A 23,759-nucleotide genomic window follows, 5' to 3' on the forward strand; every position below is an offset into this window, starting at 1 on the left:
TCGAAACTTAATCTTTCTATGTAGCATATATCTGTAAAAATAAAGAGCTGTTTCACAGTATTAATTCAGAAAAGCTATAATGTTATAGCTATAGTTCAAAACAGAGTTATGGTCAGCTACAGTTTCTCCAATCCTTAAAGCTTAAAGAATCACTTATCACATTTCTGAAAAGCCTGCGCACTTCAATGCGAGACGTGTCATGTGACTAAATGAAGAGACAGGCGATGTGCTTCACAGCGTAATGATGTTTTTCCTAGAAGCTTCTTCTGACTCGAAATAATGGGCTATTCTGGAATCAACAAAATTTAGTATGTGAAAGGTGGAGGATGCTTAACAATTCAGGCTCCAAGTGAATGAAGTGGGGAGGTACGTCAGAGGGGCTTTTTATAGACCGTGCGTGTGCATCACGTTTCACCAACGGTAGATACATTTTACATTGCGTTGCATCAATTATGTACGTAGTTTTCTGGACAAGTCTCTCACCAAGGGGGTACTTGGGGTCTACAGATCAAAAATTTACTTTTATTTTATTTTATAGGGTGTACCATAAACAACAAATAAAATCTAAAGCTCTATTCTTGTTAGATGCTGCTGCTTGTGTGAAAGAATGAATAAAGGAACGTCAGACTCAGTCCTTTGGCTGGATTTCAAAAGCCTGATTGCAAATCAAAGCCTGACTGTTGGACCTGAGCTTACCTGCAGCACAAAAAAGCTTAATGCACATGATTACTGATGCCTTGCCTTTCCACAGTCTCCCACAGAGAGCTGGCCTGATTGTCTCGAACAAGGCACGGAGTTGCTGAGACACCGGCTCCGGTTTGCTCTGAATTTGAAACACCGGAGAAGGAACAGAAGTGCCCCCTCCCTTTTCATGTTGTAAAGCTGCAAGGTGCCGAGCACCGCACAGTTGTACGTGTTCTCCCCCTGCTGTTTGCAGACGGTATAGGCCTACAATATATCCATAAGATTTATATACCACATATTACGCTCCCTGTCTTATAAAACAATACATTGTCTTTCTATTACAAATGTAATCATGACACGTTATCTGTTTACAGTTATAACAATAAAAAAAATGTGGGGTCCCATTTGCCACATAACATCCCACCATTAGAAATAGAGATGCACACAACATTTTTCCACAGATACAAATATAATTCAGACTGACATCGGCAGATGCCGATAGTTTGATGATTATATTAACTTACTTAATTCGGAAGATACAATTTTCTAAATGTTATTCATTCATGTAATGACAATTAACATTGAAAATTAAACTAGTGATGTTTCTTTACATTTTCTATAGACCGTTTCAAAGGGCGCACGTGCGGTGACGCGATAAGCGGCTGGTCCGAACTTTACTTACGGTTTCTGTTTGTTTAACGGTCTGACTAGTTGCTGAAACTGAACGAACTCTTAAACAAATACCTCGTCGAAAATAACCAATGTTTTGGGTTCCTATGTAATCTATGTGTTGCTTATTTTGCTTGTTATAGAAATAAACTACTTTAAAAGGACTTTGTTGTTATTTATTCTTCGCGGAGTTTACCGGAAGTTACGTGATGACCACGAAGCCGCTTGTTTATGTTGTTACTGCTGAAACCGTTTATACACAGAATTCACAGAATCAAATTCATTTCATTTTCCTGTTCTCTTTTGATTAACAGGATATATCAGTCATGACTAGGGATGCAGCGATTATAGATTTTGATGGTACGGTTATAGTCTGATAAATAATCACGGTTGTACGGTTATAACGGTTATTAAGGATTCATTTATTTTACAACATTAATGTATAAAATCACATGAATAAATTTTTGAACAATTGCTACATTTTTCTGTATTTTCAGTTTGTGTATTTTCTCTACAATTCTTGGACAAATGATAATAATAATAACTTGGCTGGCTTTGACTTAAACCGTATAGGTGCCTTTGAAACCAGGCTATTCATTTTAATGATCTTTTGAATAAATGTAACTTTACATTTGGACTGAATAAAGTTATATTATTTTGGTTTGTTTGAAGTATTGAAGTAAAATATATGAAGTAAAAATGATAAGAGCCTCTCAAAATGAATAATTACACAGGGTCATCCTGAACCAGGTACTGCAAGTCATTTTGACAGGTGAAGCTTAATATTACACAAAAGTCAAATATAAATATTAGGGGTGGCAAGATTAACATGTTAACTAATGCTATTCATTAATTAATCATTAACGCGTTAAAATAATTCAACGTAATGAAATGCAGTCAGACCACCAGGAGCCCCGCCCGGGTTTGATCCGCGAGCAGGAGGTTTTTAATGCTGTACAGAGTAGACCGATTGGAGTGTGGCTCTTTCACGTACAGATGCAGGTGCGCGCGCACACATCCACGCACACGCACACACAAACCAGATGCACGAACAACCAAGAGACGCGTCACGCGCACATATTCTTTTGAACGCGGAGCTTTGTCATACAATGCACAATCCAGATGCACGAACAACCAAGAGACGCGTCACGCGCACATATTCTTTTGAACGCGGAGCTTTGTCATACAATGCATCATGACGCATGCGCCTCTTGGTGGTTCGTGGATCTGGTTTGTGCGTGCGTGAAACAAAAACACGCGGTGTAGCGAAGGCTTTACGGTTACTTAACCGTGACATTTTAAAGCGCGGTTAATAGTGAAACCGGTTAATCGCTGCATCCCTAGTCATGACTATCATCTGTTTTAAAACTAACGGTCGATAGCCGAAAAATTGCTCTTATAGACCAATACAGATTATTGGCCGATATATCGGTGCATCTCTAATATTTCTAATAAATTTTCTCCATTTTCTAAATCAATTGTCCCTTCCACAAAGGACTAGAAATCTTGATACCCACCATTGATGTTTCGAAAAACTAGGTGGCTCACTTAGGCTTCACTTCTTTTTCTGTGTAACAGGGGTTATACATGTGGCCATGACTATTAGCTGACATCATTGGCTGATATATTGGTGCATCTCTTTGATGATGTAACATGGCTGCAGCAGGCGTAGTGATATTGCGCATGCGCACTGCCCAAAAATAGTCCCTTTGGTTATTTCAATGGCAGGGGACTATTTTCGTTCAGTGCGTAATATCACTACGCCTGCTGCAGCCATGTTACATTAGCAAAGTCCCTGATTATTACGCCAGAATGCGAGTATATTCCTGCCTAGAAAATCACAACTTTTAATTTTCTGTCTGTCTTATTACACGATGCAACTTCAGATGAGTCAAGTTTTAAATAGGAAAAATATTGAAACTCTTTGGTAATTTTTTTGTCCCACGCTAATGGTCTAATCACATTCAATGATTTGTGCTAAGCTATGCTAAAAGTGCTAGCGTCAGACCCAGAGATCAGCTGAATGGATTCCAAAACCGTAAATGTTTAACTCTAGATGAGCTGGAAAATGAGCAATATTTTCCAAAAAAAGTGGAGTGTCCCTTTAAACCATTAAGGCCAAAATTCCTTTATGTAGTGTGTTTTGGGTCTAATTCCAGCTAAATTAATGATGTTGGTTTCCATCCACCAGATAACATCCCACCAACAGAACCCAAGCACATTACAAGTAGATACCCAAAAGAGAGCATTATAGCTTCCATTAAAACCAGTAAAAATACCATTAAATCCATTACTATTTCTATGACTTTTTTGTTGTTTTCAAACAGGGACATAATAAGAAAGGGGTTTACCGATAGTCAAGTTACAGCATCGTCTGTAATAAAAATATATATATATATAATACAAATTATATTGTATATATATTTTTTTTTATAAAATTATATTTTATAAATTAAACAATTTTAATTTTAAAAAGTAGCTTTAATAATAGTTAAATAAATAACAGTAGGCTGTTTGTGGTTGCCAAGCAACTTAATGATTAAATATAAAGTGCCTGTTCCAAGGTGTAAATTTTCAATCTCAGCCTTTTACAATCAATTTCCCTCTGTGGATTTGTTAAGGCGAGCTTCTATTCACAAAACTAACAGACTGACAGCGTCACGACCGCTACACACAACTTCAAATGTAACGTCAAGCTATTCACGATGTGCTGTATACAGATGCCTAAAAGGTAAAATAAACCCATACAAAACAAATAGCACTACCAAAAGCATATAGCGCCTCTAAACGAGTGTGTCCGCGTTGGCAATTAACATTCGCAGAGAGTATGCTTCTTTCAGGCAGCGTGACCTTGGAGACAGACAGAGAAGAGAGCTGCTGAGAGAAATAAGATAACGAAGCAGACCAAAGACACGGAGCAGAGGTGAATTTCAACAGCAACTCAGTCTGAAGGCCAGCTATGGAAGAAGGGAATGTAACGGTTCGTGATAAATTGGTGTTATTCAAAATTTTCCTCCTCGCACATTTTGTAAATATCAAAGTAATGAAAGGACAAATCTAATGAATATTATATTTTATTAACATTATGTACAAAATACTGCAGTGGAACAAGTTGAGGAAACTTAATTAGACAGGAGGACTGACTGTCATGCTGCCGTGGACGTCACTGAACTGAAGGTAGTCCTGGAGAAGTGTGGGAACAGGCAGCTGCTGTATGAAGGAGATCTTAGACAGAGCATCGCTGCCCACCGATGCCCGCACTGCCAGTCTGCACAGATGTGTTAAAGCAGGAATTGAATCTGTAAGAAAATGGATTTCTGAGCTGTAGGCTTTTATCACATCAGATGATACATATAAAATGCAGCAGTACTGGGAAATAACTAAAAAATGTCTCTCAACTAATCGTAAATATTTAAAAACATTTTCTTGAAAATTTGAATTTTTTTATATTGCATTTAATAGAAATGAAAAAGTTATTCAGTAAATGAAATGCATTATTTTCACATATGTCACATTAGTCATTTGGTTGGTGTTTGGCAGTAAAAAAGTGGAACTCTCTACCGGTTGAGCTTAAAACATGTCCCAATTACTATACTTTCTCACATGGGTTAAAACTATGGCTATTGAGCAAACAGACTTGTCAACATTAACATTATTATTAATATAAATTTTTACTAAATAAGAGCAGGATTCAGGGTTTATATTGTTAGATTTTTTAGAAATCATTTGGTGCAACTAATCTTTCTAACGTAAACAATGTTAATGAAATAGTATGTGTGTAATTCTTTTTTTCTAGTGACTACAGAAATTGATGAACTGAAATAATACGTTCAATTACATTTACTTTTTTATTTATTGTTAACTCCACATTTAAGTGTTTAATATAATCGATGGATTTAAAATTGTGTGTTTTTAGTGGGCAGTTTTTATTGCTGAAATTAATTGATGAATTGTTGTTTTTATTGTTGAACTGAAGTGCTCATGATAATTTAAGAGGGAGTTGTTTTTATTAAATTTGTGTATGTTAGACTTTTTAGAGAAATTGTTTATCTAGTGACCTGCCCAAGGACTACAGATGGAAATTACTAGTAGCTTAATCTGGTGCAGGGCATATATTCTCTCTATTTGAGATTAATGTTAGTCTGTGCATAGTCCCTGACAAATAAATGAATAAAATAATTGAAAATAAAATAACAAATTTGACTATTTCGCAGCAAAACCCTCTAAGTACAAGCAAAAAATGTTTTAAAAATCTGCAGTCACTCTTTACAGTCCTCTCTAGATAAAGGTAAAAGGCTAAAATATTTAAATAAATGAATATTCTAATATATATCATAAACCTTCTTTTACCAGGTAAAAAAATGTTTTTAAAGAAATATTTCACTTAAGTATTTTTTATAAGTAAAAAATCCTTATAATTTACTCACCCCCACATCATCCAAGATGTTTATGTCTTTTGTTTTTTGAAGAAAACATTCAAGGTTGAATAACGTAAGTGATTACGTAAACGAAAATTACAATTAATACCCTTATGCCTTGGTTGGGATCATTTAGAGCCCTTTGAAGCTGCATTGAAACTTCAATTTTAAACTGCATTGAAACAGTGAACTGTAGAGGAACAATCAAGTCTATTAAATAAGAAAAAACCTGGAATGTTTTCCTCAAAATCTTAATTTCTTCTTGACTGAATAAAGAAAGACATAAACATCTTGGATGACAAGGATGTTAGTAAATTATCTGATTTTTTAATGAAAGTGTAATATTCCTTTTAAGCGGGATTTACCAGATTTGAAGCAAAAGTATTTGATAAACGTATAAATATACGTGCATTCGGTTAAATATCATTATCTCAATTTAGATGGTGGTGGCAGTTAGCAGCTTTTGCATCTGAGCACTTTATACACCGTTGTTTTTGACTAACCACAATTTTTGGCACCCAGCCAATGCAGCCAATTAGATTTACTATCTTGTTAAGTATATTCATAGTCGGCTTTCTGCACAATTTTTCACTAAATTAAGCAAAATAAAAAAAAAGAGTTGATTGATTCATTCATTCATTTTTATGGACTAACGTAACAATAAATAATAAACAGAAATAATCACAACAATTCTTTATTCTTTTTAAATTTGGGGTGCATGATTTTTGAAAAACGCTGTGGAAAAGGGGGTGGGGCCGAGTACCAAAACACACTTGTAGCCAATCAGCAGTAAGGTGCGTGTCTACTAACCGTCATCGTTGCCTGGGTTGCGTATGTGTAGGGCGAGTCTATCAAAAGAAGGTCCAGATTCTATTGGGGTAGGGGCGTGTTTGTTTAGGTGATTCAACGGTCAACATTGGCTTTCAGAGATCATTAACCCCGCCTTTAAAGCATTCCAGTTTTATGGCTATAATCATGTTGAGAATCAGAAATTAGTAATGTCTACAATATTTAGTAATGTCTAAAACTGTTTGTGTGGCATCCAGGCTAAAGTCTCATAATCTATATTTCTATACATTAGGAGCATTAAAGTTTGATTTCAATTGACCTTACTCAGTCAATATTAAATATATCAAAGTTATATTTTCACAGAATGTTCTTTTTAAGTGATTTTTTTTTTACATAAAGAGTAAAAAAAACTAGCTGCGATTTGTAAGGCAGGGCCACAAATCAGTTTTGAGAACTGATTCATTGTACTACCGCAGTAACTGATTCTCATGAAATAAACGCAGATGCAAACAAATAAATGACCAAAAAATATTTTTTTACCGAAATGTTTCCTTGGCATCCACGTGCCATCTGCTCGCCGGTGAGACAGAATCTGAAGCATCGTAGAGGGCAAAGTCTTCCAATTTATGAACTCCAGAAAGAAATTAAGCACACTGCTCTCAGCTTCTTCAAGCCTGCAACCAATTAGAACACAACAGTCAGAGGGAAATGAAGAGCTTAACACTGTGGTTTTTAACTTTGACATTAATAAAGCACAATCATTTATTAAAAACCATGCATGGGAAGTCCGCTGATGATTAAAATAATTGTCCAAATGTGTTGCTTACATTTCAACCTGCAGGAAGAGTGTGGGGTCCATTCCGGCTTTGAGCAGCAGGGGGAGCCAGAAGGATGCGCTTTGCACCACAGCAAGAGCTCTCTTGACCAACTCCCCAAGTTGGTCATGCTGAGGAAGTCCAACGTGCTTCAGGATCAAAGGAAGGTGCTTGGGTACATGGCCATGTAATGTTAAGGCATAAGTGTCCATGCTTATTTGGGCCCCTGCAGCTAAAAGCATCAAAGTGATCTTTCGAGTCTGGTGCCATTCGCTGTCCAGGCTGAAACACAAGAGAAAGAATAAACAGAGTCATGGTGTTTGTGTATAAAATGGAAAGCGGGGTATAATTGTATATTTATGTCGTACTTCCAAGAGTTGTACCATAGAGCCATGTCCAAAGGGCAGCTGTGGCCAAACTGTCGACAGCTTTGTGCGTCCGGGCTGTAGCCTTCCTTTAGAAGGGTCCGAAGGCTGCCCACTTGTCCGCCAAGTACTGCCAAGTAAACAGGACTGACCTTTCCTTCACCCTGGTCACATTCTCGGTTTGTTACAGAAATCAGTTTTCCTAAAATACTATACAAAATAACAAAAGACAGACATCAAGAATAATGCAGTATAACTAAAAGGCCACTGTTACATTCGTATGTGTAAAGTAGGGCATTGAAGAAATTAGTTGCTAACCAAGCTGCCATACCTAAGCCGACCAAACTGTGCTGCAGCATGGATGGGTAGCTGCCAGCGGCCCTCATTGCAGTACAGGTTCGGATCAGCGCCGAAGTTCAGTAAACACTCCACACAACTTATATGGCCCTCTTGAGCAGCGATGAGCATTGGGGTGGCCAGATCGTTTGCCTGGCAGTTCACATTTGCGCCTGCGGGGAATAAAAACCTGTGCTTACCAAACTTTATTCATGACTGCTGTGTACCTTTGGCTTGGCTTATTTGAGATAATAATTTAAGTAACCTTACCAGCATATGCAAGAATCTCTAAGCACCGGGGATGTCCATACTGTGCAGCGAGAAATAAAGGTGTTATCCCATAGTCGTCCACTGGCTCAAGATGGCACTTGCCCACCAAGTACCTAACAATCTCAGAATGGTCCTAAGAAATGTTAAGAGAGATTTCATTTTTTTTTTTTTTTTTTGACATAGACAGTTAAATGCATTAAGCATTAACTAAATGCTTGACTGGGAAAGAACCAATGTATCACTAAGGCAGGAATTCAGCATTTGTGCATACAGTACGTAAATGTCAAGAACAAAATGCTTCACGAATCACAGAATTAAAGCTATACCTTGTAAACAGCTTGATGAAGACAAGACCAGCCTGACACAGAGTGAGTCCTGTTCACTTCTGCTCCATTTCTTACCAGCAGCTCCACCACCTTTTTGTGCCCACCATCTACAGCTTGAAACAAGAAATGCCAACATATTTAAAAACAAATAGGATACATAACAAAAACCATTACATGATGGTCTCAGATACTTTTGGTTTACCTGCAAAGAGGGGACAGGAGAGGTCATTGGTTGTCCTGTTAAGGTCCGCACCACCCTTAATAAGACATCTGACTGCCCGCAGGTGCCCTTCCCTCGCAGCAAAGTAAAGCGGGGTCTCGGAGTTATGCGTTAAGGTATTCACATAGTCTTCACAGCTGACTGAAGAGAAGATGATGTGTTATATTATTCTGTTATTGCACAGCAATACTTAATTCTGATTGGTCAGTCGATCCTGATAACAACCGCTCATCCGGGTACTGCGAGACGACGAGTCAACTTGACCACTACTACTTATACATTTATATCACACTAGCAGAAGCTCGTTACCTGCAACGGACAGAAGACGGCCAACACATTCCGCGGATCCGGCTGCAGCAGCTTCATGCAGGGGGTTCCAGCCCCGGTTGTCTTTCACATCCACAGCAAAACCTCGCTGGATGAGGCTCTGCACCTGTCCCACCTTTCCCTCCCGGGCAGCCAGAGCCACGGCTGAGCAGGTGTCTTTATAACATTCAGTGAAGTCCATCTGATTGTTTTTCTTTTGCCCTAATACGCATTGCTGAAAAGGTGCATGTGGCTGTACTGTATTTAAGTGTACATATTCTAATTACATCTTATTTTGGAGTGCCAAGTACACAGGTTTAATTTTATAATAGTAAAGCACGAAAGTTGTCACTTGACATTAACTGGGTTATATTAATAACAGCCTGGGAAAGTAACAGTGCATTGATCACAATAACGCTGTTGATGACTGTTGTGCCCCGTTTACGTCAATTGTACGTATCAATCGGCTTCACTTTAATACCTCATGTCTTTATGAACATTACAAACGATGCCGCGAATACCATTGTATAGCCCAAATGTAACAGTAAACAGCACGAATGAGGAAATTAATTCATATGCGATCGGATATGTTTCCCGACGGTAAGTTCCGGTGATGCCGTTTTCTGATTGGGTGGTTTACAGTTCCGGCTGGGTAACAAGCATGTTATTTTGCGTTCCGTGTATTTACGTTCTTAAAGTTTAGACTCGGTAATTTGCTTTAAATTTTAAAGTACCTTTAGTTGTAACGCACAGACTGCACTGATTATAACGTTTGCTTATTTCAATAAATAATTTTCTTCCCTTGACACAACATAATAGCGGCCCTCATTGTTACAGCAAAAAATAAAAAATTTAACGTATGCATGCATATTTTCTTTTGTTCCTCCCATTAATCCTAACCCTGTTCCACTTCTTTACATATGATCAGTTTTTGTTATGTAACTACATTGAAAACCGGTCTAACGTTATAATTTAATTTTTTTGTTCCCCATACTGTTTAAATATATATATATATATATATAATAGCGCAGCTAAAGTGACTATGAATGGTTGGTAAACCATGCATGATTGCTAACATCAACTGTGGTAAAAACTGTATAATTATACTGTAAAACATGTGGACCTAAATGTTTGTGTTTGAAGAATGCAACGCTGACTTTTATTTTGAAAAATGCCATTCCGTCCAGTGTCTAGTCTCAGGTTATCCTCAGGTAAAGCTGTGTGTTTTATTATAAATATTTTAAGATTTATATGTCGCGAAAGCATGTCAGTGTTGTTACATACGTAAAAACAAACAATCGACTTTCTGGATCACCAAGGTGAGTCAACATTTGGATATTTCCGTATAGATATGTCATTCATCAGCCCGTAGGTGTAGGTCGAGACTCGAGGGTTTTATTTTTGTTTGTTTGCAATCTCTAGAAGTACCAATATGTCCACACCTATACCAAACATGTAAAACTACCAAGTCAGACACGGCAGTCGTATATAAACACAAGGAGCGACACGTCAATGACACACATGCTGTAAACTGTCAGCACAAAGATGTGGGTTTTCGGATACGGATCTCTGATTTGGAAAGTGGACTTTCCGTACGAAGACAGACGTGTTGGTTTCGTAAAAGGATTCAGTCGCAGGTTTTGGCAGGGAAGTACGGATCACCGAGGGGTGCCTGGAAAGGTATGGACTGAAGTTCTCCGTATCCATAACAAACAACGTAACGTTACTAGTTTACAGTCACAGTGAACACAGTTAGTGCTTTTAATATACAACAACAACATATCTATAACTACTTTTTTTATCTATATATTTATTTCAGCCTGGGCGAGTGGTGACATTAATAGAGGACCCTGAGGTAAATACTGTTTACCAGTTTTTAATATTGTTTCAAAATATTGTGCCTTCGGTAATCATATGCAGATAATCGGCCAATAATATCAACCGATATCTAAGCAGCTGATAGCTAAAATAATGCAGATAAATTCATTTTCAATTTAAAATATAGGGAAGAGAAATACAGGGAAATATAAATGTATATGAAATATATAGGCTGTAAGTATAAATACAAAAAAGTGTATATTACTGATGCTTACTGTAAAGCAAGTGACGTATTTGTCTATAGGACAGTAAAGGTAATTGAAATTATAATAGTAGTCCTATTAAGAAATTAATTTTTAATATGTAAATTAAAGCTATAATGTACATTATAACATGTTTATAAAATTAAACTTTTTATAATATGTTTATATTTAAACAAAAAACAATAAACATTTTATTTAATGATTTTTTTATTGTTTATGTATGTAGATATAATATTATATACTTTTTACCATGTGTATTTTTGTGTATAATCTATATAACGTTCCAATAATTTGACAGACTTGAAAACTTCTTACTTTTAACTAATATAAACACAGTAATAGCATATACGCAAATGGTTGTTTTACAATTACACTGTATTTAAATGCATTTTATTGAACAAACTCCATAATTTTCTATAAATTTGCCTTTGCAGGGTTGTGTATGGGGTGTTGCTTACAAGTTGCCATCGGGCCGGGAAAAGGAGGTGAAAGAATATCTAGACTACAGAGAGAAGGGTGGGTACGGAGTGATATGCGTTACATTTTATCCCAAAGAGAAACAACACCAGCCCATGCCGGACACATTGCTCTACATAGGATCCTGCAACAACCCTAATTACCTTGGCCCAGCTCCTTTGGAGACAATTGCTCAGCAGATTGTTAAGTCTGTAGGCCCCAGTGGCAAAAATACAGATTACCTGTTTGAGCTTGCCGATGCCCTTAGGCAACTATCACCCGAGGACTCGGATGAACACCTGTTCTCTTTGGAGCGTCTTGTGAGAGAACTGCAGAAACAGGACAAGGAGTGATCTGTTATAATCTACTTTATCCCTAATCCTCTGAAGAACTCAGGAATTTAGGACATTTGTTTTAAGGGTTTCTTTTATGCACTAGGACTTAAAGGGATTACTTGATGAACTCAGATAAGATGCACTTGAAATCTTGTTGTTCTGTGCAAATAGGAGTATTTAATGTTTTCTGGAATTTAGGCCAAATGTTTGTGACATATATCACGTCTGGCACGTTGACACTTGTGACAACATTTGGAAATGAATCATTAGGAGTTGGTTTTGGTCTATTGCATGTTATACACAGTTGAAAAAAGCAAAGCCATCTCTAATCAATTAAATTCCTTACCAACTTTACCATGTAACTTAACTTAACCACAGCATTCAGAATCTAATAAAAACTTTTTAATTCTCGTTTTTGGCATTGTTTATATCACAGTTAAAGTCCCAGTGAATTGGAAGTTGCGATCCTCTTTACGATCCAGTGTTGTGGCGTATTTCAGAGTGAAACACAATAGTTGAATAAGTGAAACCATTTGCCGCATGATTGACGCATAAGTGTCATAAACTTTTGTTAAACACAGAGTTTATTTTGCGTTAATACAAGTGTCTACAGCAAAAATGAATAGGCAAAAAAAACAAAAATACATCATCCCTGCGGCACTCTATCACGCACGTAAAATAGTGGGTGTGGCTTGTATTTTCCACTGTGCTTAAATTAGATATAGAAAACGTGTTTCATTCAGTAATGGAACCGTCAAGAAGCGGTCTCTGCGAAACAAAAAGAGGCGTTTCCCAATTTTGGGGCGTCATCAAACTGAAAAAGGTGTTTTTTCACCTCTTTGTCTGATTGACTTAAATTGAGTGGGCGATTACCAAATGCATTTTTTTGAGAAGGAGGTCTCTGCGGAACAAAAAGAGGCGTTTCCCAATTTTGGGGCGTCATCAAACTGAAAAAGGTGTTTTTTCACCTCTCTGTCTGATTGACCTAAATTGAGTGGGCGATTACCAAATGCATTTTTTTGAGAAGGAGGTCTCTGCGGAACAAAAAGAGGCGTTTCCCAATTTTGGGGCGTCATCAAACTGAAATAGGGGTTTTTTCACCTCTTTGTCTGATTGACTTTAATTGAGTGGGCGATTACCAAATGCATTTTTTTGAGAAGGAGCTCTCTGCGGAACAAAGAGGCGTTTCCCAATTTTGGGGCGTCTTCAAACTGAAATAGGTGTTAAAAAAATAATGATGTATGGCTTTTCAGGGCTTCCGTACTTTTTTGATTGGATGGTTAAAACGCCTAATCAAAGTCTGAAAACACCCCAAAATTGGGAAATGCCCCTTTTTTGTTCCGCACAGACTTGTGGAACTGTCAGAAGACTTAAGCCTAAAGGTACATTCACATTATAAACAACTTTGTCGCTGTGTGTCGCTCGTCTCTTTCAAAAGAGGCGTTTTTTTTAAATATGGTTGTCATAAACAATTGAGTGCCGTCCACTCCCTTTACTGACGAGAGAAGGATGACGTGAACTCCACTGCTTCGTTCTCATTGGAAGTCGCTCCCGAAAGTCGCTCATAATTTGCATAAAGTTAAACATTTCTCATTTTTGTCGCGAGACAAATCCAGTCACCAATGGTCACTGTTGCTCGTGTCGCCAGAAGTCGCCAAGCTTTCATTGAAATCAATGAGATTGCATCACTATGCTACTGCTTAGCAGCAACTAGCAGTAACAGAGCAACGTGATCTTATTGATTTCAACGGAAGCTTCCGGCGTCAGTGACTGTTGGCGAGTAGATGGGGCGTGTCCAGTCGTGCAACAAAGTTGAGAAAAGTTTAACTTTATGCAAATGATGAGTTCACGTCATCTGTCTCTTGTCAGTTACTGGAGTGGACGGTACTCATTTGTTTATGACAACCAGATTAAGAAACGCCTTCTAACGACCTTTTTAAAAGAGACCAGCGACAAAGTCGCTGGTAATGTGAGTGTGGCTTGACAGTTGGAGGGGCGGAGTTAACGGATGCTCCCGCCCAAGCCGTCTAACTGATGTCATCAGAGAATGATCGTACATTTTCAGATTTTGGTTGAAGTTTATGAGGGCACATGGATTAAAAAAATATAATGATGACTTGCACAGATGAATTGTTTATAAAAAACACTGCAATATTACATAAAAAAAAAACAAGTATTGTCAGTTTTGATTTCATTGGAACTTTAACCATGTTCTCTCTCCAAATTCCTTACAACCAAAGTGCATACAGACATTTTACTTTATCGATTTCAAAAATAATGCTAAAATAATTTTGATTTTAGATTGTTAGATATTAAAATAACTAATTGATATCACATAGTGCAAAAAATAACTGTTCTTGTTTCTCTTGAATTGGCAGAGAAATTTTCCCAACAGGTCTTGAAGGCCGAGCAGAGCTTTAAGAATCACATGACAAAATGGGTACTGTAATTACCAACATCACATATTATGTACTGGCTCTTTATTTTTTCCTAAGCTCTACTAATAATGTTAGTATATATTAGTGTCCAAAGTTAGCCAAACGAAGAAAAAGGCCATTTCCATTTGTTAAAAACAATACATTTATTGGCCTCTTGAGTAAAACAAAGCAAACATCTAAAAAAATAGAGAAAGATCGCTGCAGTTTTGGCACTAAGCTAAATAATAATTCTGTAATGCACACTCCATAATGTAAAACAGAACTAACCAGGCTATAACCTGAAGCCCTTTCTGGCGCCATGTATGTGTCTGAGAGAGATTCAGAGGACGATCTAATGTAGTCCTGTACTGAGGCTGGAGAAATTAATGACAAAAAAATAAAATATTCCAGTGTGAGAGGATGGAGACCTTCGAGATTCCGGTCACATGCCGATAAGCTCAACGTATTGATACACTCAACCATAACTCGGCCAAACCACAAACATGCACACTCACACTGACATGCATATGTATCTCGCACCAACTGGCCTCAAATTTAATCCGATCGGGCTGTTCTTACTAGCGGAAGTCTCAGTCTTATGCATAGATAAATGCATACGTACGGTACATAAAATACATACACAAATAAATACAGAAAACGCACAGGACACAAAACAAAACCCTGTTATAATGGCATGTGAGCAGAGTGCTGTACCTCACCTGACCACAAACAGCTGACTTCACACATACCACAATAATAACACAGTACTTAGACGTGCATCCTTAGGCGATGATTCATAACACGGGCTCAGCACAAACTTTTTCCAAAGAATTACTACTGGAGAACGCCACGTAAATTTTAATATGCCGTACTGATGTAGGTCTTGTGGTTTAAAGATGATGGTCTGTGATGTCTCATTACGTCACAAAAATCACATGCTTACAGAGAATGAAATGCCAAAAAAGCACAGATGGAATGACAATTCCAGTTAACCAAAAACACATTTCGCTTGATTCAAATTTGGTGGCATCGGCAATTTGTGTGTTGAAAATAAAACACTTAACATTATGAATTCTGTATGTATTGATTTCAATTACCGGGTTTAAGACAACCCTTCCTTAAGATCACAAACCTTAACTCGAAGAGGATGCTGATGAGGATCAGTGGAAAAAAGCTTGAGAATCGGAATATGAAGAGGGCGTTCTGTCCTTCATCACAAAGTTTACGTACACACAGAGGATGAGAAAAAAAATAACACTATCTGTACAATATTATAGACTGCAGGCCGTACATCCCTGCGCTGGTGAACCTTAAATATTAAGTATAGTTGAAATGCAAAAATAAGGGGTAGATATATATACATACAAACAGTACGTACAGAGTGAATTTGTAGGTCATTAATCTCAGTACACCGTGTGATTCCTTCATGCCTATACATGCCTCCTCCTCCCATGCGCTCTTGGGTTTGAGAGATTCTGCAACAGATGCTGCCGCGTCAGATGAACAAATCATCTGAGTTTCCCTCTCATCACCCCATATTTTTAAATTCTTTGAATATAAATTTAAAAAGAAATAACTAAAACCTGCAGCAACAAGGTCACAACCTGAAAAGAAACAGATAAGTTTTGATCAGATTAAAATTAAAAGGAAATTTTATTACATTAAATGCACTGCCTATGTCATGCACAAACTGTAGATGATACGAGTGGCTGCGTTTCATACCAGTCTATGCATAGTAGCAGGGTGACACGAGAAGGTCCGTGAGCACCACAAGCTGATCATCCGTGAACTGCTGCTTGTGTTCCAGCCAGTTGTCGTGATGAGTACGGCGGAAATTAGACAGAGTCTTTTTCACAGTCATCTAAACCAGACAGAGAGACTTGTATTGATTTGTAATTAATATAACAGTCCCTAAAAGTGAACGACTGGTGTACCTCGATAGGCTGTGTGTCATTGAGGTGTGCGCTGAGATCCATGAGGAGCTGAGGCATCCAGGTTGGGACATCATACGGGCTGGATAAGATGCAAGCGCTGAGTCCTAGCACTCCTGCATGACGCCGTACCAGATCTGTGGACAGACAAACACATAGCGTTCATGTCAATCGATACATGAGTAGGAAGTTATGTGAATGATTCTTTGCCTGGTTTTCAGTCAAAACATCCTTAAAGGGCACATATTATGCCTCTTTTTACAATAAAAAGAAGACTTTTGGGTGAAATTAACCAGTCAGGCATGTAGCGGTGGCCAGAGCTTTATCAGTGTGACATCACATTAACAAGAGAATCAAAACAGATAAAATATTTATCTTGATGGGTTACTTAAAGGCGGGGTGCGTGATTTTTGAAAAACACTTTGGAAAAGGGAGTTGGGCCAACCACACAGACTTGTAGCCAATCAGCAGTAAGGTGCGTGTCTACTAACCGACATCGTTGCCTGGGTTGCGTATGTGTGGGGCGGGACTATCAAATGAAGGTACAGATTCTATTGGGGTAGGGGCGTGTTTGTTTAGGTGATTTCAAATGTCAACATTGGCTTTCAGAGATCATGGACTCCGCCTTTAAGTAAATTGTTCAGGGATGTCTAAAGATATTAATTATTGTAAACTTTAGTTTTTTTATAATCAGGCTGTTTGTGACAGGACAGTCGTAGGCAGGAAATTAACATGCATGCTTGCATGAATGCTGTGCCATTAGTGTTGCACGATATGCCCCATAGTGAGGTCGCCCTATCATCAGCCTGTGAGACAATACACAATAGTATCAGGGGCGGGGCAATAATTTACTCATTTATTTGTTAATTTTTTAGTGCTTTGGTTGTTGTGATACTTTTGCTTGGTTTATCAGTCATTAAACTATGCGCCTGTTAATGTGAAACTATGATGATAATTTAAAACTATAATGGGCAAACTATCGTCATGAAGGCCCGCTATCGTCCCCAGTGCCATGCCACACAATTACAGCACTGATAAAAGTGTGTATCATACCGACTGAAGGGATTGTGTCCATTACAGATCCCAAGTCTCTTTTTCTCTTTTTTGGGAGTCTGGTTTTACATAAAGCCTCAAAATGGGTCTGCATAGAGGCGTCCATGGTTAGGAAGTTGCACTGCAGGAATCCGCTGAGAGTGGTGGCAGCCATCTCCCTCACCTAGATACATAAAGAGGGGCGTGAATGTTTATTTATTTTTTAACATGAACTGAACAATTAATGACGCTGTTTAAGGTACCTCCAGTTGTTCGTCCTCCAGCAGCCTGATGACCAGTGCTCTTACATCCTGAACCGTCTGCTCAGTGCTCAGTATGGTGAACAGATTATAGAACACCATTATCTGTAGGTACGTCAGCACCGAAAACCGTGCGTGCCAAGAGCTGCTGCCGGCGATCTTTATGGTGAAAAATCATCATATATGTGTCACCCCAGGTAACCGTTTCAAATGCAAAATGATTCAATGCAAATCGTAAAACAAGCAAATAATCTGACAATATAAATTTACAATCTGGTAATTCAGGATCAGCTAGACACCCAGAGTCAGATTCAGCCTTTTGAACAGTTATTAGGGGTTGTGTGTAGCGTGTCCTTACCTCTTGTAGCACCTCCAAAACCAGAGGGATCTGCTCAGGATACAGAAGCCCCTGAGACATGAGGGACAGGCAGGTTTTTGCATCTCTCTTTAGCTCATCATAGCTGTCGTCATTTTCAACAGGAGCGATCTGCAGATGAACAGTGGAAGTCAGCGACAGACAGAGCACAAATAAAACAAAAAGCACACATTGACAAAGAGAAAGCAGGACCTTAAAAAGCAGGGGTAGTAGCTGTAGTTGCTGTGGCACTGGGGTCGAGAACGAGCGCCCGGCGCTGGCCATCTGCCACTTCAGAACCGTTTTGAGGAGTTTGATGGCCTGGGTCCTTTCATCCTGCTCACCCACTCCGTTCTCCTCCACCACATGGTTTTGGATCTCCTCGTCACCCTCGATCAGAGGCTTTAGTTTAGACAGCACCCTCTCGGTGAATTCGGCGATGCGTGGGGATTTTGTAGGTTGCGTGTACGGCAGGGCGACATCAATCATGAAAATGTACGTCAGCACGCTGTTAAAGAAGCAAATTTTAGTTTAGGAGAAAACCTACGAAGAATTAAGATTATTGTGACCGAAATTCCTGACTTACCTGCCGATGCGCTCTCTCACGTTCTTATAAACCTGGGTGAGTTTGGGCTCCAGGTAACTCAATAGTCTGTGCAGAAGCTCTGAGACCCTCCACTCCTGCTGTGCCAGACCACCCTGAAGCACATATAGGCGACTACAAGAAAACAAGAGATTCACCGTCAGTGTAAGCATTATTTATGTTTACTACACATAAAAATGTCTATACACTTCATACCACGCATCTACAAAGGATCCTCCTTCCCCACTGAGAGGACACTCCATAAGCATCTCAAGAAGCCAGTGGAGCTTTCGTGGATCTCGGCTCTCCTGTAACATCAAACATCACAATAGTCAGTTCCCACACCTTTAGAAAATCTTCCCCCTGAGGTCCATTTGTGACCCAAAATCTATTTTGATAAATTTGAAACTAGTGTGCCTTTAAGAAAACCCCCTTTATTGAATAGGGGTCCAGCTGACATACAGTTTTACAACAGGAAAAATTGTGACAACATACACATGCTGTAGCCACACATGTGCCCCAGTCAGCGTAGGTCTCAACGGTAATGTTGGATAATGCCGTTCGCATCAAGGGACTCAGGAACTTCCATAGTGCCTCCACCTATTGAGAGAAAAAGAGGTTTTATGGTTATGCTCTCTCATTTGCGGGTCGCTTTTAATGAAAGCTCTCCCATTTGTAATTTGATTTAGATAAAAGTATCATTAAATATAAATGGCTACAATAATGCGGTAAAGGATGCCAAAGGATGTGGTACCCACCTTGCCAAAGCTCCAGTGCTTGCTGCCTCTAACCAGGCCTGCAATGATCTCAGCAACACAGCGCTGGGTGCTCTCATGAGAGTCGCCTGCCAGCTTCTCCATATGAGGTTTGAGAACGGGCAAAAAGGCGTCGCTGTAGTTCCGGAAAAGTCCCTGTGGAATGAAAAAGCAGGCCATCTGTATTCTGTCTTAAACCACAGGTGAGCATGGCAGGTGAATAAGTTCAATGCAAAGACTTGCAGAGGGGTACATTTGACCTATTTTCAGTGTCCTTCACAAGTCATGGGCGCATACTGCATGAGCTGTCCGTTTGGTAATAGTAATGATACAGAATGCTAATGGGCCAATACATTTAAATGTTTTAATTCAGGTGGGAACCCAAAAAGGAGGCCAGAGGAATTATAGGGGATTTAATATATCCTTTGAACTCTAAATATGCTTATAAAAGTTAATCATGCACTTAAAACTAAGTGCAGAAAAATCTGGTGGGTTGTAGACGTTATATGTCATCAAGGTAGTTCAACATATAGCAATATAGTTACAATTCACAAATTAAATTAACAATTTTGTAATGTAGTTTAGATCAGTGGTTCTTAACGTTATTCCTCGAGGCCCACTGCCCTGCACATTTTGTATGTCTCCCTTATTTAACACACCTGATTCAAATCATCAGCTCATTAGAAGAGATCTCAATGAACTGAACTGAGTCTGCCAGATAAAAGAGACATACAAAACATGCAGGGCAGTGGGCCTCCAGGAATAACGTTAAGAACCACTGGTTTAGATCACCAAACTCTGGTCAGTTTATGTATTGTTTAGGGCTGTCAAACGATTAAATCGCATACAAAATAAAAGTTTGTGTTTGCATAATATTTTTGGTTGTTAAAGTGTATAAACATCCATGTATATATTTAAGAGTAAACTACGTGTGTGTGTGTGTGTGTGTGTGTGGATGCCCTAGTGTAATTTAATCTCTATTTTGTTAGTTTTTTTCTAACCTCCTACAAAACAACTTCTCTTTAAAGGGATAGTTCGGCCAAAAATGATATTAAACCCATCATTTACTCACCCCCAAGCTGTCCGAGTTGCATATGTCCATCGTTTTTCAGACAAACACATTTTCGGATATTTTAGAAAATGTTTTAGATCTTTCAGTTGATTAAATGTAATGTTACGGGGTCCATGACCTTCAAGTCCAAAAAAAGTGCGTCCATCCTTCACAAATTAAATCCAAACGGCTCCAGGATGATAAACAAATGTCATCTGAGGGTAATCCGCGCGGTGTTGTTGTAGAAATATCCATATTTAAAACTTTATTAACAAAAATAAATACCTTCCGGTAGCGCCGCCATCTTAGTCGCGTCCGCATTCAGGATGAGAGCTTACGCAGCCTACGGAGGCTACTCTGCTGCTGCTCTGTGCCCCCGCCCTCCGAATTTGTCATACGTCACTAAGAAAAGTGCGTACACTACGCTAATACTCTCTCCTGAATACAGAGGAGTCTAAGATGGCGGCGCTACCGGAAGGTAGTTATTTTGGTTAATAAAGTTTTAAATATGGATATTTCTACAACAACACCGCGCGGATTACCCTCAGAAGACCTTTGTTTATCCTCCTGGAGCCGTTTGGATTTATTTTGTGAAGGTTGGACGCACTTTTTTTGGACTTGAAGGTCGTGGACTATGGGTGGACCCCGTATCATTACATTTAATCAACTGAAAGATCTAAAACATTTTCTAAAATATCCGAAAATGTGTTTCTCTGAAAAACGATGCACATATGCAACTCGGACAGCTTGGGGGTGAGTAAATCATGGGTTTAATATCATTTTTGGTCGAACTATCCATTTAAAGAACACCTGTTTCATTTCTAAAAAACAACGTTATTTTGTGTATTTGGTATAATACGTGTTTGTGTTGTTTATGGTTACAAAACATTATTTTTCACATAATGTACATTTTTGTAGCTCCAGATTTCCCGGTCTTCCTGAAACGCACAGATTTTGTACAAAACTGTCCCTGATTGGCCAGGTAATCTGTACGTTGTGATTGGCCTGAATACTTTCAGCTGGAAATGTGACGCTCCTTACCATGTTTGAAAGATTTGCACGCAATGCTAACAGGAATTACGATAAAGCGGGAGGAATTATGATAATGTTGGTCTTGTCTACATCACCAATCCCAGGAAGTAAACTGTTGCCTAAAATCCGTGTGTTTGTTGTAGTACAAGAAAAGAGATTTACGTTGGAGACAATAACTCGCCTCATTGTTTACTTTGGGGTATGTAGCTTTATCGTTAACATGTACTAATACACACTTACACACCCAAGGAAATGTAAAGGAAATGTAAAATCGTGAATCCAACCATTGGTGCTCTTTAAGGGAAGGTACATGTATATCTCCTCAACCTTGATAAATGTATGATGAGAGTACCTTAAAAAGACAGAAGCGACGAGGATTGAACTTGTCTTTGCCCTTTCGGTCCTCCAGGGACAAGAACTCTATGAGCTGTTTAATGAATGTGGGATCTGTGAACTTGTCATAGATAATGCGCTCTCTCTGTAGGAAAATTAAATTAAGCAAATGTGAGCAAAAGTGCCATCAGGTTTGTCAGTAGATTTACAGAACAAGTAGCAGCACAGTTAAGATGAACGCAAGTATACCTCACTCATGTTGTCAGGACAGAGATTCTTGGGCTGTTCATCTGGTGGGGCATAAACCATCAACTTGCTTTAAAAAAAATAAAAAAGCGAGACAGTGAGAAAAAAGGCTGAATAGAGGCTCTCAAAGAACACCACCGTTTTTAATTTTTTTACTATGTTCTTACTTTAACTTAGACTAATTAAAACAAAACTATCTTTTTTCAATGCATGCACTTAATCTTTGTACAGAGCATCGTGAATGTGTTAGCATTTAGCCTAGCCCCATTCATTCCTGAGGATCCAAACAGGGAGGAATTTAGAAGCCACCAAACACTTCCAGGTTTTCCCTATTTAAAGACTGTTACATGAGTAGTTACACGAGTAAGTATGGTGACACAAAATAAAACGTGGCGATTAAAATGATAAAAAATGAGAACTATTTTGCATGGCGGAAAAGCACTTAGTTTGCAGCACTTCGACCTCGGTGTGCAGTAACATCATCACTCCCTGCTACTTCCCTCTCATTCAAACTTCAAGCAATATTACTGCGCCCGAGGTCTAAGTGCTCCAAACTAAGTGCTCTTCCATCATACAATATAGTTTATCCGCTTAAAAAAAACACCACGTTTTGTGTCACCAGAAAGTGTTTGGTGGCTTCTAATTTCATCCCTGTTTGGATCCTAAGGAATGAATGGGGCTAGGCTAAATGCTAACACATTCACGATGCACTGTACAAAGATAAAGTGCACGCATTGATTAAAGACATGCATGTATTAATTTGTCTAAGTTGAGGTAAGAACATAGTAAAACATTGAAAAACAGTGATGTTTTCCTTTAACCATAGCATTGCCAAGCATGTCTTATTAAAAGCAGTAGGTTAATGTTACACATAACATAAGCGCAATCAAATGTATTTTAAAGCCAAACTACTTGAAAGTTCTTCAAACTAGGTTAATGGCAGACAGTATTTACTTTGGCCAGCAGTAGTAGCCCCAGTGTGTCTTTTCAACAAAGCAGAAACTGTCCCAGGCCTGCTGGGTTTGTGGCAGGCTGTCGCTGTGATACTGCAGCCAGTTATTTCCTGGCCTGTCACCTGCCACCAGCCCCTCCGGCTCTGTTACGCCACCTGCAACACAGCACACATGTAATGAGCGAAACCTTAAATGACAGATGGACAAGTAACATAACTGTTTTTCCTTACTTCAGGAATAAGACCAACAAAGTTTCCTTACTTTTATCATATGGACTGATGGGTACTTTTTTCCGGGGTCTTTTGAGCTGTTTAAGTATTCCGGCCACTGCAGCGATCGCCATCTACATCAGCAAAACTCATTAATATACTCAACATAACAGGCCAAGCACGTACGCATGCAAAAATTAAACACAATGCTTATATGCTGAGTGACATCGTGAATATTTACACTGCATTTTGCTGACCATATGAAATTACATAACGCTGTTAATATAGATATATATAGATATATCTCTCATGTATGTACCACATACCTTGCGAACAACAAGAGCATCATGGTTAAGACTCTGTACAAAGAAGCGCACTGCAGAGGCGGGTAGAGGATAGTCATCTCTTATGAGTAGAGACAGGAAGCCAATAGTAATGTGCTCAAACTTCCAAGGCCTGATGAGATGCGTAACATTTTATTAACAAATGTGTGACGCTGTTGTACAAGTACAATTTTTTGAAACTGTTTAGC

General features: G+C 38.7%; 3 protein-coding genes across 9 annotated transcripts in view; 1 reads left to right on the forward strand and 2 right to left on the reverse strand.

The window, feature by feature from the left end:
- Nucleotides 1-4,411: 4,411 nt before the first annotated feature.
- On the reverse strand, nucleotides 4,412-10,167 carry asb3 (ankyrin repeat and SOCS box containing 3). Of its 3 annotated transcripts, none has more exons than XM_065242310.2 (9): nucleotides 9,202-10,167; nucleotides 8,875-9,033; nucleotides 8,673-8,785; nucleotides 8,347-8,479; nucleotides 8,072-8,249; nucleotides 7,744-7,950; nucleotides 7,388-7,657; nucleotides 7,101-7,234; nucleotides 4,412-4,621 (listed from the first exon to the last, which is right to left on the reverse strand). In XM_065242310.2, the coding sequence occupies exons 1-9, from the start codon at nucleotides 9,398-9,400 to the stop codon at nucleotides 4,500-4,502; spliced, it is 1,515 nt and encodes a 504-aa protein (XP_065098382.1). In that variant the 5' UTR covers nucleotides 9,401-10,167; the 3' UTR covers nucleotides 4,412-4,499. The 3 variants fall into 3 exon arrangements, with proteins under 3 accessions (XP_065098382.1, XP_065098380.1, XP_065098381.1); XM_065242308.2 differs by having other exon boundaries at nucleotides 4,412-4,652; nucleotides 9,202-10,165; XM_065242309.2 differs by having other exon boundaries at nucleotides 4,412-4,652; nucleotides 7,759-7,950; nucleotides 9,202-10,163.
- A 101-nt stretch (nucleotides 10,168-10,268) lies between these two features.
- chac2 (ChaC, cation transport regulator homolog 2 (E. coli)) lies at nucleotides 10,269-12,481 on the forward strand. Of its 2 annotated transcripts, XM_065242312.2 has the most exons (4): nucleotides 10,269-10,517; nucleotides 10,621-10,878; nucleotides 11,018-11,053; nucleotides 11,714-12,481. In XM_065242312.2, the coding sequence occupies exons 2-4, from the start codon at nucleotides 10,744-10,746 to the stop codon at nucleotides 12,086-12,088; spliced, it is 546 nt and encodes a 181-aa protein (XP_065098384.1). In that variant the 5' UTR covers nucleotides 10,269-10,517; nucleotides 10,621-10,743; the 3' UTR covers nucleotides 12,089-12,481. The 2 variants fall into 2 exon arrangements, with proteins under 2 accessions (XP_065098384.1, XP_065098383.1); XM_065242311.2 differs by having other exon boundaries at nucleotides 10,269-10,878.
- Nucleotides 12,482-14,511: 2,030 nt separating this feature from the next.
- The window catches only part of psme4b (proteasome activator subunit 4b), a 29,252-nt gene continuing 20,004 nt past the window's right edge, over nucleotides 14,512-23,759 (reverse strand). For all 4 annotated transcript variants that reach the window (XM_065242305.2, XM_065242303.2, XM_065242307.2 and 1 more), the window contains 16 exons: nucleotides 23,554-23,683; nucleotides 23,280-23,361; nucleotides 23,020-23,173; nucleotides 22,069-22,135; nucleotides 21,839-21,964; nucleotides 19,407-19,559; nucleotides 19,144-19,248; nucleotides 18,865-18,956; nucleotides 18,652-18,783; nucleotides 18,279-18,573; nucleotides 18,069-18,197; nucleotides 17,714-17,869; nucleotides 17,472-17,634; nucleotides 16,422-16,555; nucleotides 16,210-16,348; nucleotides 14,512-16,091 (listed from right to left, as the gene is read on the reverse strand). In XM_065242305.2, the coding sequence (XP_065098377.1) occupies nucleotides 16,214-16,348; nucleotides 16,422-16,555; nucleotides 17,472-17,634; nucleotides 17,714-17,869; nucleotides 18,069-18,197; nucleotides 18,279-18,573; nucleotides 18,652-18,783; nucleotides 18,865-18,956; nucleotides 19,144-19,248; nucleotides 19,407-19,559; nucleotides 21,839-21,964; nucleotides 22,069-22,135; nucleotides 23,020-23,173; nucleotides 23,280-23,361; nucleotides 23,554-23,683 (2,053 nt within the window). In that variant the 3' untranslated portion in view covers nucleotides 14,512-16,091; nucleotides 16,210-16,213. The remainder of the gene's footprint in view (nucleotides 16,092-16,209; nucleotides 16,349-16,421; nucleotides 16,556-17,471; nucleotides 17,635-17,713; nucleotides 17,870-18,068; nucleotides 18,198-18,278; nucleotides 18,574-18,651; nucleotides 18,784-18,864; nucleotides 18,957-19,143; nucleotides 19,249-19,406; nucleotides 19,560-21,838; nucleotides 21,965-22,068; nucleotides 22,136-23,019; nucleotides 23,174-23,279; nucleotides 23,362-23,553; nucleotides 23,684-23,759) is intronic.

The sequence above is a fragment of the Paramisgurnus dabryanus genome, chromosome 1 (assembly GCF_030506205.2).
Source record: "Paramisgurnus dabryanus chromosome 1, PD_genome_1.1, whole genome shotgun sequence".
Taxonomy (NCBI): Eukaryota; Metazoa; Chordata; class Actinopteri; order Cypriniformes; family Cobitidae; genus Paramisgurnus; species Paramisgurnus dabryanus.

What these genes read in the sequence shown, in the direction of transcription:
- asb3 (XM_065242308.2), bottom strand. Translation starts at nt 9,400, where the DNA reads ATGGACTTCACTGAATGTTATAAAGACACCTGCTCAGCCGTGGCTCTG. An exon ending in CCGTCTTCTGTCCGTTGCAG is followed by an intron (nt 9,034 to 9,201) that starts GTAACGAGCTTC and finishes TCTTCTCTTCAG; the next exon opens with TCAGCTGTGAAGACTATGTG. An exon ending in GATGCCAAGGAAACATTTCG is followed by an intron (nt 4,653 to 7,100) that starts GTAAAAAAATAT and finishes ATTTTCTTACAG; the next exon opens with ATTCAATTCCTGCTTTAACA.
- chac2 (XM_065242311.2), top strand. Translation starts at nt 10,744, where the DNA reads ATGTGGGTTTTCGGATACGGATCTCTGATTTGGAAAGTGGACTTTCCG. An exon ending in ACCGAGGGGTGCCTGGAAAG is followed by an intron (nt 10,879 to 11,017) that starts GTATGGACTGAA and finishes TATTTATTTCAG; the next exon opens with CCTGGGCGAGTGGTGACATT. An exon ending in CATTAATAGAGGACCCTGAG is followed by an intron (nt 11,054 to 11,713) that starts GTAAATACTGTT and finishes TTGCCTTTGCAG; the next exon opens with GGTTGTGTATGGGGTGTTGC.